At 36.1% G+C, this 14,602-nt stretch overlaps 1 protein-coding gene across 8 annotated transcripts in view; it reads right to left on the bottom strand.

Moving 5' to 3' along the window:
* The window catches only part of CDKAL1 (CDK5 regulatory subunit associated protein 1 like 1), a 250,860-nt gene that overhangs the window by 57,859 nt on the left and 178,399 nt on the right, over window positions 1-14,602 (bottom strand). For all 8 annotated transcript variants that reach the window (XR_009558049.1, XM_035126315.2, XM_035126314.2 and 5 more), the window contains one exon: window positions 7,638-7,818. Coding sequence is in view for 7 of the 8 variants with exons in the window: in XM_035126315.2 (XP_034982206.1) it covers window positions 7,638-7,818 (181 nt within the window). In the remaining variant the exon portion in view is untranslated. The remainder of the gene's footprint in view (window positions 1-7,637; window positions 7,819-14,602) is intronic.

Here is a 14,602-nt window from a genome sequence, read left to right on the forward strand (position 1 = left end):
GAGGAAACACTAATTAAGAAAGACATCGCTAAAGAAGGAATAAGTGGAGGAAAAGGAACAAAGGGAGAGGAAACAGCGACACCAGAGGACAACAGCAGAACAGCAAAGAAAAAATAAAGAACTGAAGAGAACTCTGAACCAGCGGTAATAGTTTAACAATAGGACTATTTGACCTGAGAGAGAATCGCTCCCGGTGGCCAAATTGAGGATTGGAAAAAGAACTCTCTTTTTTTTTCTGGGAGGATGGCAGGGAAAAAAGCCAACTCAAACATCTTATTGAACCAACAACCAAGAAGGGGTTCAGGAGCCGATATAGAGATGGACATGAGAGAACTGATCCTGAGCTTGAAGGGGGATATTTTGGAAATGAGAAAAGACTTTGGAGCAATGAAAATGGAGGTGAACGACAAAATGAAAGGATTAGATGAAAAATTGGATAAAATGAACGGTAAAGTAGAGGAAAACACAAAATCAATAAAAGAATTAAAGGAACAGGTTAAGGAGATAGATGAAGAGAGTAAAGAAGTGAGTAAGGCAGCACAGGAAAACAAGGAAAAATTAATACAGATGGAGGAATTGCTCAAAAAGGCCTATAAAGAAATTAAAGAATGTAAAAAAGAGTGTGAACAAGCCAAAAAAGAAAGAGATGAATTTAAAATTAAACAAGAAGCCACTTGGGATGCGATGGCTCTGCTACAAATGCAGGCTAAGGAATGTACTCTCAGGTTGAGGGGGGTCCCAGAATCGTCAGAAGAGAATTTACAGTCGAAAATAGTTAAAGGAATAGCGGAGTGGTTACAAATGGGAGAAGAGGAAGTGATGGAAGAGATAGAGACATTGTTCAGAGTAAACTCAAAGAAGGCCAAAGAAAATAATTGGCCAGGGGATTGTATAATAACACTCCATACAACCAAATTAAAAAGTAAAATGTTGAGAAAGGGAAGGGGAGATAACCTAAAAATTGATGGAGAAAGTGTATTTGTGTTGAAAGAGATACCACCACGCATTTTAAAAAAAAGGGATAAATACCATTTCTTGACAAAGGCGTTAAAAGCTAAATCTATACATTTTAAATGGGAATATCCTGAAGGGCTTACCTTCACCTATAAGGGGAGGAAAAGAAGGTTTGGGACACCTGAAGACGCAGATATTTTTTACCGAAGATATAAATCGCAGTTAGGAGGAGATAAAGATCAAGTAGAGAAAGAAGCCCAAAATGAGATAGAGGAGAATATAGATTCAGATAGTGATTAGGACAGCTGAAGACCCTTTGAATAAAATGGGAAGATAAATAAACATAAGAGAAAGCTATTTTTTATAATATTCAAATTTTTCCCTTTTTCTAGTTTTTTTTTTTCCGTTTCTTTTTGTCAAAGGTATCGTGTATTGAAATAAATAAAATGAATCTTAAATTAATCACGTGGAATGTGAATGGTTTAAATGGAAAAAAGAAAAGGAATAAAATTAGACATGTATTGATTAAACAAAAATTAGACATCATCTGTTTGCAAGAAACCCATATTAAGAAAGAACATGAAAGACTATTAATAGACCCCAAATTAGGAAAGGAATTTATAGCAGCCGATGGGAAAAAAAAGAGGGGTGTAGTAATTTATGCAAGAGAAGAACTGGAGCCGGAACTACTATATGCAGACCGAGAAGGCAGAATGGTAATGATAAAAATAAAGCATTTAGGGGAAATAATACATATAATGGGGATATATGCGCCAAATGATAAGAAAACAGAATTTTTTAGGAGAGTTGAGGCTAAAATGATGGAATATGTTGAAGGGAAAATGATTCTTATGGGGGACCTAAACGGAGTGTGTGATCCAAAAAAAGATAAAACAGGAAAAGGGAGAGAAAGTAAAAAGGGGAGACTACCACAAACATTTTTCAATTTGGTAAAAAATATGGATATGATAGACGCTTGGAGATTTAAAAATGAAATGGAAGAAGATTATACGTATTTCTCTAACTCGAAAAATATGGCAAGTAGGACTGATGCTATATGGGTATCGGCAGAAATGATGAGAAGAGTACAAGAAATTAAAATACAAACTAGAACTTTATCTGACCATAACTCAATATTTTTATGTCTGGGAACTGAGTGGAAAACAGGTATGAAAAGATGGAAACTAAACGACTCACTACTTTTCGATGAGCAGATAATAGAAGGAGCTAAAGAAACATTAAGAGAATTTTTTAAATTAAACAATGATGGGAATGTCGATACGAAAGTTATATGGGACACCAGCAAAGCGGTAATTAGAGGTTATTTTATTAAGCAGAACGCCATGTTGAAAAATAAAAGGGAGAAAGAGAAAAAGAAAATATTAGAAGAGCTAGAGAAAAAAGAGAAAAACCTGAATAAAAACCCTAAAAGTGGGAAATTAAAAAGGGAAATTGGACTATTGAAAGCAGAATATAAAAATAAAATAGAACAAGAGATTGATTGGAAATATAAAATGTGGAAACAAAACAACTTTGAGTTCGCAAACAAACCAAGTAAATATCTAGCCTGGCAATTAAAGAAGAAGGAAAGTAAAAAAACCATAAATAGAATAAGAGAAGGGGAGAAAATAATAGATAATCCTCAGACAATAATGAAAAAATTTGTGAAATATTATGAAAAATTATATAAGAAAAATGAAGATAATGGAGAGGATATAAATAGATACTTAGAGAAACATCATTTGAATATTAATATTAAGGAAAAAGCTAAGGAAATAGAGAAACCAATCACAATAGAAGAGATAAAAGAAGTAATGAGAAAAAGCAAAACAGGGAAATCACCAGGGACGGACGGACTCCCCATGGAATATTATAAAAAAATGGAAAACATACTCCTGAATCCCCTAAAAGAAATAATGAATCAAGCCTTAGAAAAAGGCGCAATACAAGAAACATGGAAGGAGGCCTATATTACACTGCTCCCAAAAGGAGAGGAGGATCAAGAACTAATGGCAAATTATAGACCCATATCCCTTTTGAACAGTGACTATAAGTTATTTGCGGGGGTAATAGCTCAGAGATTAAAACATATACTTAAAGAAATAATACACCCCGACCAAACAGGATTTCTGCCAGGGAGGCAGATATTTAATAATACTAGAAATATAATAGACATATTAGAATATTTGGAATTTAAGATCGATAAAAAAGCAGCATTACTAATGCTTGATGCCGAAAAGGCATTTGATAATGTCTCCTGGGAATTCCTTAAAAAGCAAATAAGTCAAATTGGGATACAAGAGAAAATGCAGAAGGCCATAGGAGCAGTTTATCAACAACAGAGGGCAAGATTAATAATAAATGGAGGTGTTACAGATAATTTTGGGATAGAGAAAGGTACAAGGCAAGGCTGTCCACTCTCCCCATTGTTGTACATTCTGGTATTGGAGGTGTTGCTGAATAAAATTAGAAGTGAAAATGGAATAAAAGGAATAAAGATAGGGAAAAGAGAATATAAAGTTCGTGCCTTCGCGGACGATATAGTGGTGACAACTCAAGATCCAAAAGAAAGCATCCCAAAAGTAATAGAAATCATAAAGGAATATGGGAAGGTGGCAGGACTTAAAATAAATTATAAAAAAACAACATTATTAACTAAAAATATGGACAAAAAAGAAAGAGAAGAGTTGAAACAGATAACAGGATTAGAACTTAAAAAGAAAGTCAAGTACTTAGGTATTTGGATGACGGCAAAAAGTCTAAATTTATATGAAAACAATTATAAAAAAACATGGAGTGAAATTAAAAAAGGGATGGAACAATGGAGTAAATTGAAACTCTCCCTCTGGGGCAGAATATCTGTAGTGAAAATGAATATACTCCCGAAATTGATGTATTTGTTCCAAACAATACCAATTTTGGGAGGAATAAAATGCTTTGACGAGTGGAGGAGAGACTTAACGAAATTTGTATGGAATAACAAAAAGCCAAGAATTAAATACCAGCTGCTAACAGATAAAAAAGAGAGGGGGGGATTTTCACTCCCTAATTTGGAACTATACCATGCAGCAGCTGGACTCGTCTGGCTGAAAGAATGGATAACTTTAGAAAAACCAGAGATTCTAGACCTTGAGGGAGTAGAAAATAGATTCGGCTGGCACTCATATTTGATTTATGGGAAAGTTAAAGCGCACAGGGGCTTTTTAAATCATTTAATTAGGAAATCATTGTATTTAATTTGGGCAAAATATAAAAGTATATTAGAACCTAAGATACCCTTGTGGACATCCTTAATAAATGTGATTACGGTTAAAAAATTAAATATGGAAGAAAAGATTGCCACCTACCATGACTTATTGGAGGTTATACAAAATGGATTTAGATTAAAAAGCTACGAGGAGACCAAAAAATACTTTACGAGTTGGCTGCAATATTTTCAAGTTAATCAGAAATTCATAGAAGACAAAAAATTGGGAATTGCAAAAGAGAAGTCTAAATTTGAAAAAGAACTGATAGAAAATGATAAAAAACTGATTTCACGTACTTACGATTTATTGCTGGAATGGGAGTTAAAGGAAGAACAAACTAAGCCATCCATGATAAAATGGGCACAAGATCTGGGCCACAATATATTTGTAGACCAGTGGGAAAGGCTATGGAAAAAAGATATAAAATTTACCGCGTGCTACAATTTGCGAGAAAATATTTTCAAAATGATATATAGGTGGTATCAGACACCTGAAAAATTAGCAAAAATGTATAAAAATAAATCACCTATATGCTGGAGATGTGAGAAAGAAATAGGAACTCAAATGCACATGTGGTGGAAATGTGCAGAGATAAGGACATACTGGGAGAAGATTTATGAAGAGTTAAAGAGAATGTTAAAATGTAAAATTACGAAAAAACCAGAAATGTTCCTATTAAATATAATACCGGAGGATATAGGAGATGTAAATAGAAAATTATTAATGTATGGTATTGTAGCCGCGAGGGTGCTGATCGCTAGGAACTGGAAAAGTAGAAACACCCCTAGTATAACAGATTGGCAAATACTAATGAAAGAATACTCACAGCTAGCCAGAACCACTGGGAGAATTAGAGGGCAAACAAGACAAAGAATAAAAAAGGAATGGAGGATTTTTGATGAGTATATAAAAACAATTAAGTAAATAACACCCCAAGCAGACAAAACCGAACCAAGGTGAAGGGTAAAGAGATAGATAATAAGGAATTTATTTTGCGGATGATGAAAACGAATAGTACTAGCTACAGAGAGATGACTGGAAGTTGTTGGTATTTTACGTATTGTTTGTAATTTTTGTATTTTTTTTCTCGCCTTTTCTGTTTCTTTTTCTTTTTTCTTTTTCTTCTTCTTCCCTTTTTTTCATCTTTCCTTTTTCTTTTTCCGTGTCTTTCTATTTTTTTTTTTGATTGCTAAAATGTAAATCAAATGATATATTGTATCTTTGGTGTTCTTTTTGTCTTAATTTGTATGTAAATATATGTATGTTTTTTAATGATTGAAATAAATAAAAAACATTTAAAAAAACAAAAAAACAAAAATATGCTTCATTCACATATTAGCGCTCAGGTTGGAAAGCTCCTTTTTAATAGTTTCATGTTGTGGAAATCAGAACTTTTCCACCATGTTTTTTTTTTATTGCTGCTGTATCTACGTTGTGATTAATGCAATGAATGAATTGACTGTGGCAATCCTACTGTAAGTTTACACTGATTACTGTTAACCAACTTTTTGAAACATGTGCGTGAGTGACAGCAAGAAACAATGCAGAGGATTATGTGTGTTTAAGATGTCCACAACTTCATTGGTTACAGTCCACACAGTTTAGTGTAGGGTAGGCTGAGGATACCATCACTGGGCAGGTTAACTATACTTGCCAATGTCCTAGTTCCGGCCTACGGGTCCACCATGGCACCCCAGGCAACTTCAGAGTACGGCAGCCTATCAGCTAGCCAAATTCAGGGTGTGGGCAGAAAGCAGCACCCCAAAACCTTACAGGAATTCCCTTAGGATGCCCATCTCCCACTTAACCCCACCATGGATGCTGCCAAGTTCCTCTCCCATTTGCGACAAGGTTGTGACAGGTTCTCGATAACTGCTGTGAGGAAGGCAAAATCTGCTCAGAGCCAGGCCCAATTATACCTTTAGATAAATTCCCTCCTTGCAGCAAGCCTCAGTACACAGCTGTGTACACCAACATAACTTCAAATGAAGAATAAAATGAAGGTGGACGAGCAGGTATGTTGGTGACAGAAATGCTGCAGCTGCAAGGTGGTCCTGTATTTATAGCAGCTGATTGGCTTTTAGAAGTGAGGCCTCCGCAGAACCCTGTGCTACCCTGATGCCATATACCCTCTTTCAAACCCCGTGGGGCACAAACTGGCATCCCCTATCAAGGTGGGGATCTGGAACCTGCAGGAATAGATTCTGTGTCAGCTGTATAAAGACAGATGTCCTGATTTCACCAACATGTGTGGAAGAAGGCTTCCATGAGTATATCCTTAGCTGGATGGAGGCCAACAGGTTCAAATGGGTGCAATATACATGATTTCTGAAATCAATCCAGCAACTGGGGCTGCATGTATATAGAAAACTTTTAAAAGCTGAAATCCCACTAATAACATGTTTGAACTGTCCTTCAACCACCCCATTCCTCTTACCAAACAGCTGATTTGCAGGAATTCAGCTTTTAAAAAAGGCTTATGTACACACAACCCCAGCTACTCTGTGATGGACTGGAGCCAGAAAATGGATTAATTTCAGTTAAGGGATTGTTAGAGAGCAGAGTTCCCATCATCGCAGAACATTTACTGCCAGTCTATTATGCCACTGAGATTATGTGATAGTGCCTCAAGTTCACAGGGGTGGTCTAAGACAACTTTCATGCTGTATACCAAGTACTAAGTGTTAATAAGCCAACTTTTTCTCATTTTCATGAAAGACTGTCCCTGGATGGATGAAACACAAATTAAACTCACTAAAATAATGCACATTAATATTAACTGACACTATCGTTTTTAGCTTTGAAAGCTTTGGGACCAAAAGCAATTTAAAAAAAAACAGCAACCCACAAACTCCTCTCTGCATGAATTAAAGTAGAGTTGATGCCATCTTGTTCAATTAAATTACTTCCCACATTAAATGGAACCCAGGGGAATCAGCAACAAGGTTGATAAACACAAAGTGGTTGCATAATTTTCTGACCAGCAGATATTAGCAGGTTCCTGAAAACCCCAAAGTTATAAACAATATTTGCAAAATTCCTAATAGATTTTACTGTAGAGGTTGAAAGGTGATGTACTATTTTACAATGCTGTGCAATCATGGTGGATATTTATGAAGCAGGCCTCCACAGATTAGAAGAATGTAACATGCAAATCCAACCTTTGATATATACTAAGATTAATATAATTTGTCTTATTATATAAGATTAATATAATTTGACTTATTACTGTATATCTAGCAAAGGATTATAGTGGGCATGTGTGAAAGTATTGGTCTGCATAACAAAACTTCAAAAATGTAGAAAAAGTAAAATACGTAATAATAATTTTTTAAAATTCCTGGTATCTACTGACCCATGTATACACACATCTTAACATCTCTCATAAGATGAGCTGTCCTTTAAAGATGGGGAGGAGGGAAACAGATCACTTACTACTTGGGCTGGAACTTGATGCATTTTTGCAGCAGGAGTCCCAGGCCTGGGGTAAAACTGGTTAATAAAGAGACTTGGAAACTTGTACTCTTCTACAAGCTTCATGGTTTCTTGAAAATCTTCATCTGTTTCCCCTGGAAACCCACAAATGATGTCTGTGGCAATTGTTATTCCAGGCACTCTGAAACGAATGAAAATACGAAGTGTTAAGCTGAAGACTGGACATATTAGCTTCTTCCCCTAGCAAAATATTAGGCATTTAGACTGTTGCATAACATACATTGCATTTACCTATGGAAACTGACAACCATTAAATATAGCTTTACTGTATATAAGGAAAAGTCCAAACTACAAAATTCAACTAGCTTAACTGTCACGGTTTCCCTCCAATACACCCATAAATTTTAGTTCTGCAAGGAAGCTTAGAATTTCTAAGAAATCATTCTCGGTAGGATACAAAAAACTAAAATTCTCAGGGTTCTTTCAGGGAAGCCATAACAGTTAAACCATTTTATATTTGCAACACAGATGTTTGCCCAGAGACCAAGAAAGAGGTTAGGAAGGTATCATTTTTGAAAGTGAATGGCCAGCTACACTACAATTCTTCAGGGCATTTCTCCACAGCAATTTCCAAGGCTTCCAGGCTAGCCAGACTCATTGGAAGCACACTGGAAGAGAATGGCCCCTTTCTAACCCATGCTGTTGATGGTATGCTGAATATTGGAATATTCCCCTTCTAGGGTATGGGGTGTGGACTACCAAGGGGATGTGGCAATTGTGCCATGTCAGCACATCCAATAATGCACACTGACATATACTGAGCATATTTTTGAGCTCTTCCAGGATTTGCATAAATATGTACTCCAAAATTATAATACAGAAATATTCTGAATTCTGTCCTTGCTTCACATGGGAAAGATTTGCAGCTCTGACAGGCTTAAATGAGGCAAGCTATTCGACTCTACAAATGAATGGCAAGTAGCACTGTCTGACATCTTGAAGATTAATAAGATGCACATTATATTTGACAAAAAGCAGTTACAGTTTAGTTATACCAGTCATTTTAATGACACAGCTGGCATTAGCTAAAGCATGTGATACCTACAGCATTGGTAATGACATCCACTTCATGTGTATTTCCCAGTTTCTATGGGAACGTGAATGGTAAGTTTCAGTCATGCTAGCTTCAGTGAAATGTCCATGACATGTGTTCCATCCAAGAAAAAAACACCCCTCTCTGATTGACATGGAATAATTTTGGTGCTAATATGGAAATTAAAAACTAATGCATTTCCCTCCCTAAATTTTTCTTTCCAAACAAAATGAAAACTTGGAAAAAGAGGAGATTTAATTCAATAGCAGCAGGCCTTATCTAAATCATAAGATCCCTATGGTTCTCCTAACATTCTTACAGACAATAATACAAACACATTTTAAAAGGAAAAAGGATGTACAAAATCAGTAATTCATAAAAGAAAAAATTAAATTACTCCAACATCCTCTTTTTCTTGACCAACTTTTTATTATGATTTATTATTATTATTTATCAGAAAAAATAAGGAGCTGTTGGGGGTATTGCATTCTAATTTGCAACCTTAAACCAATCCCAGGGGTCTGAAAATATTTCCAGTATGTTCAAATTGAGCACCTATTCCAAAAGCAAATGCAAAAAAGCACTGTGCTAAAAAGAATCTGCCAGTAGACCCATGTCTGAGCTGCATAACTTCAGATTGCAATAATAATATTGAATGACCAAATGCTCATCCCACCAGAGGTCAAAGAGAACAACAATTACCAGACCTTTAGAAGGCATCTTAAGGCAGCCCTGTTTAGGGAAGCTTTTAATGTTTGATGGATTTCTGTACATTAGTTTTGTTGGAAGCCGCCCAGAGTGGCTGGGGGAACCCGGCCAGATGGGCGGGGTATAAATTATAATTATAATTATTAAAGCAACCCCTTCAAATAGAAATCAGTCTGTCAAGGAAATGTTGTAGCCCAGCTTCCTCCCTCACTTTTGGGTGAGAACCCAAAATTTCCTGAAATCTTGCACGCTCTATAAGATCTTGCCCAAATGGAAGTGGCTAGTTCTCACCTCTAAAGCCCTAACCTGCATGGGACCAGGGTATCTTTAGTATTGCTTCCATTCATATGAATGGTCCTAAGCTTTACCATCTGGGATGGAGGCAGCATTCAGAAAGTGATTCTTGATGAAAGGATACAAATATGCATTGAGTGTCACCCTTTCATTTGCTAACTATTTGAGGGTATAAATCAAACATCTGCACCAAAAGCTATCTATATATTCCTATTGTGCCATGTAGTATACAAGTAAATGAAAAAAGCACACACAGATGTTTAGAAACTAGGGTCTGACTGACACATCTTTAAGAAAAGCCTAAATGAAAGCTACCCCTGGCCAGTATAACAGTGTCATAAAACACTTTGTAGCAGCAAAAAATAAAATCATTGGGATCAACACTGATAAACAGAAAATATTAATTCAGTATGTGGTTTTCAAGGAAGTTTTACTAGAATAATACTACTGAAATAAATGGACCTAACTTATCCTTGCTCTGTAATTGAAATGTGTCTACTTTGAGTAAAACATAGTTGAATACCATCCAGTTTAAGGAAGTTCCTTTTAAAAATGCCAGTTATTGTGTGTTCTATTACAAGTTCATTATTTAAGCCTTCTGTTTGGATTACTTTTAACAAACTCAAATCTGTTGATGATGTTCATACTTCCAATAAATACATCAGCAGGAGACTCCTCACAGGCAGGACACCTGCTAACATCTTTTATTCATGTACATGCTCCCGGTGCATAACAATTACATTGTTTCATATATTGCAAAATGTATTCTATAAGCAGCTGATATATTACTGCAACCTACTCTGTCAGGCACTTTCATTTGTGCTCTAGTTGCACCGAAGTACAAAATGACTTTTCACTGTTGCATTTCCTTTTAAATGTCTATAATGACAACACTCTGCCACACTCTACAAACAGTGAATATTTTAAAATGCAAATACGTCTTTCAGGCTTTTAAAAAATGCAATTTGTTTCCATTGCTTCATATACCAGAGGGAAGAACAAGAGATGGCAATGCTTTCCTAGACACATTAGGTCACAGTAACTAGAGCTTGGGTTCTGAGAGGTGCCCACCCACTCCACAAACCAGTGTTTTGTCAAGGCTTTTCATCTCTTCTCCTTTTAACTCTTGTGGCATGCTACTACCACCTAATTCCCAGAAAGAAGACTTCCTCATTTAAGCTCTTGGCTACTCGCTCCCATCAGACTTAACCTTTGACACACACTGGCTGCACTCGGGAACAGAGGGAGCAAAATTTGCAGCAATCCAAGATTTAAAGAGAAGTGGGCTACTACAAATATAGAACCATTCAAGCACAACCTTCAATGGGAAATCTTTGTTTTAATCACCATTACTCTCAGATTTTCAGCATCCTGACTATGAACATTTTCATTAACCTATCCGCCTGAAGTACTGAGCTGCCCTCTTCCAGAAACATGTCGTACTGTATGTTATTTGAATGAGCCACTAAAAGGTATCAAGTAATTCATCATCCGATAACTTTCCACAGTGTGTTTGACATATATGCTTGGTAAATTTCCTATCTATATCATCATGCCAAGTGGTAGGAAGAATTTATTTCCCATCCTATGAATAAATATCATATCAACACATTATAAATACTATAAAACAGGCAGAAAGGACTCTTCTGCAGAGTATTTTTTGAATAGAGGAAATAACTGGACAGTTCAGATTTAGGCAGAAATTGATACATTTGATTATAAACTGAGATATCCTAAGTTCCTTTGGCTTTTTCCTTCTAGGCTTATTGACATGGTGGCGTTAATCTATCTATCTATCTATCTATCTATCTATCTATCTATCTATCTATCTATCTATCTATCTATCTATCCATCTATCTATCTATTAAACAGAATCCTCTGCTTTAGTTGCATGCTGAGTGAAACAGTCTTCTTTCTGTTTCCGTAACAGTAGTGGAGGGTTCTAGAGATAGCTTTCTCAGCAAGCAGAAGTAGCCTAAATGCTTTTTGCTCCCAACTTTCACCAATGATTTCTTTGAAGGCATAATTTCAGTTTGGAGCTCCATTTGGGCTTACTTATCCTTAAACAGTCTAAACTTGCCATACAAATGAAACCCTGTACAAAACTTCATTAAAGATTTATAACTTCAGGTCATTACTGTTTTATGACTTTAAAATGAGAGACTTAAGACAAAAGCTCAACATCCTTAAACTTCATTTCCATTAAATCTCTAATAAATACCATCTGGTGTGTACTTTGGGGATATAATACACGTCAAAAACTCAACCACATTATGAGAACCAGCACCAAGTTTATCTGAAATGCATATTTGAACAGATGTGTTTAAATTACATCTCCTTCTATGCACATGCATAAATTCAGAGCAAGCGTGTGTTGATTTAAAATGCATAAAAATGGGATTTGGAGATGCATCACAAGTGAATGGCATCTCAATGGATCAAGGCTCACATTACTAAAGGTCATTACTAAAACTAAGGTTTGCATTTATTAAGAGTTGCATCGGGGAAATGATCATGAGAACTGGCTTAACATTTGCTGCATGATAGCAGTCACTGAAAACTGTCACCTAATTTTCTGTTACATCTCCACATTTAGTTTTCAGCACCATCGCTAAATATTATTTGCTCTACTTAAACAGGAGACAATATTATTTAGCTGTAAGCTGCTCAATTTGGCTTTAAACAGCTGCTTATGCCAGTTTGGCATAAAAGCAGAAATTCCTTGCATTTGGCATGGTGATTTCAGAAGACGGAGCCCCAACAACATGAATGCCATTCTCTCAACACCAAGTTCAAGCTACCATTATAAAATGGCATGTTCAGTAAGGAAAACTTGTCTGGATGGTTCAATAATGCACAGAGCAGTGCTGAAATGTAGAGATATGCACTTGGAATGGGAAGACTTGTTTAATTCTTCACTCAGCCATGCAGCTTTTGGGGTGGTGTTGGGCGATTCAAGATTTCATAGCTTAAAACTCCTCACTGGATTTGTGTGTGAATAAAGTGACCAACTTCATCTAGCCTTGCCCCTTTGCCAAAGCCACTTACCCCATCACATCTTACTGAAGCCCCTCCCTCCCTGCTGTAAAACAGTCTTTAAAAAGTGAAATAAACTAATTTAAGCATATAGTAGTAGCTAAAGTGGTTAACAGACTACACACATCAGTGTGAGGAAATACATAAGGTCTCATGGGCAAAACACGGGAGGTGGAGTAAGCATGTTGCATAGCAAACAGTGATGAATGACAAATTAAATTTCAGTTCCTGTTTGGATACACTATATTTTTAATATGCTAGTTGTGATAATTTTATGCCCATTAAAATTTTCCATAGTTATATTTTATGTTTCTAAAGTAACAGAATGACTTTCAAAATGGAAAAGAAAAAAGAAGTGCTAATGTAGCTTTTTTTTCAATTTTTCTGAAAATTTCTGTTTTTTTCCGTGGAAAAAAGGGTTTTTTTCTGAGCTTAAAAATTTCCGGAAATTTTACATCTCTAGTTGTATCTGTCTCTCCCTACACTCACCAGGATTCAAGGTTTCTTCTTTGGTGTGTTTGTGATGACAGCTCTCCCATGTCTATTTTGTCATTTAGATCTGTTAAAATCAGTGGAGCTTAAGTTCTTAAATACTTGCAAAATGGGATTTAGGCACAGTTACCTAAGTTGTAATCAAACAACTCACGGCATTTGCTTTTGCAAATGGTTATAACCATAAATAAGCCAAGACCTTTTTAAAGTCCAAAGATGGCCTCTTGAGAAACGCTCTTCAGCAGAGTTGAGGTGGGGGTAATGATGAGACTAGAAAACAAGTGAGCTAGCTTATAAATAATTACATGTGCCAGAAGCTGTTCGACTTGAAACAATATAAACTCAATAAAAAGCTATTGCCCTAAAGCATGAATTTAACTTTTTTATTGTTCATGTCAGTGGAATGCTTCTCTTTAAATAGTTACTTCACAAATCAGTCGATGTTTTGAAACATGTTACTACGACAGCAGCACATCTAACTATTCTTGGGGAAATGGAAGCAAATTGTATGTACACTTCAAAAACAGTGGATCTCATGGCTATGAAAACCTGGAAATACATTTCATAAAATAGTCTAGGAATGAAAGCAGAAGCCACAAGCGGGGCTTACAACAAAACATTGCAATGGGGAGGAGTGCTCCTGAAAGGTTTCTGGCCAACCAAACATGCCCTCTTTCAGCATTTCCCCACTCAATTTTCTGCCCCTCTCAAGTCAGTCAGAAATATATGCCCATGGAGCACAGTTAGCCATCAGTGGGGTGTTTTGATGTCCTCCCCCTTTATACTGTACTCTAAATAGCGTGATTTTTGTCATTTTAAATGCCTTGGAATTTTCCAAGCTTGCTGATATGAATGGTGTATATTGGCTACACTAGGACAGGCACTCTGAGAATGATTGTATTATTAGTATATTTTATTACTGAGTGCTTGAAAAGCATGTTCTCTGTTCTTAGACAAAATCCACAAAATTATCTCATGCTATTCCCACCATTTAAAAGCTTTATTAGAAACATTTAAGAGTTACAAATACCTATATGAAACTTTTGCCTACCAAGTGGGTGAACATGCCCTTCAAATATAAAGGGACCTTTGCGCCATGGCGCTCAATGTGGTTAAGACAGGCCTGTGTATATATCTTCCAGTCATTTCATACCTTGTGTGTTATTTATAATGAATTTCCAGTTTGGTGAATATAAACACTACTGTTTTCTTTCTTTTTGTCTGCTCACTGTGTTCCAAGGTTCCCATAAATGCTAGAGACAGATCTGAATAATTGTTAGCTTTTATATCATCTAAGGAAAGTGGCTTTTGCTTTGTTGTTGCAAGCTGCTATGGTGTAACA

Source organism: Zootoca vivipara, chromosome 8 (assembly GCF_963506605.1).
Source record: "Zootoca vivipara chromosome 8, rZooViv1.1, whole genome shotgun sequence".
Classification (NCBI taxonomy): domain Eukaryota; kingdom Metazoa; phylum Chordata; class Lepidosauria; order Squamata; family Lacertidae; genus Zootoca; species Zootoca vivipara.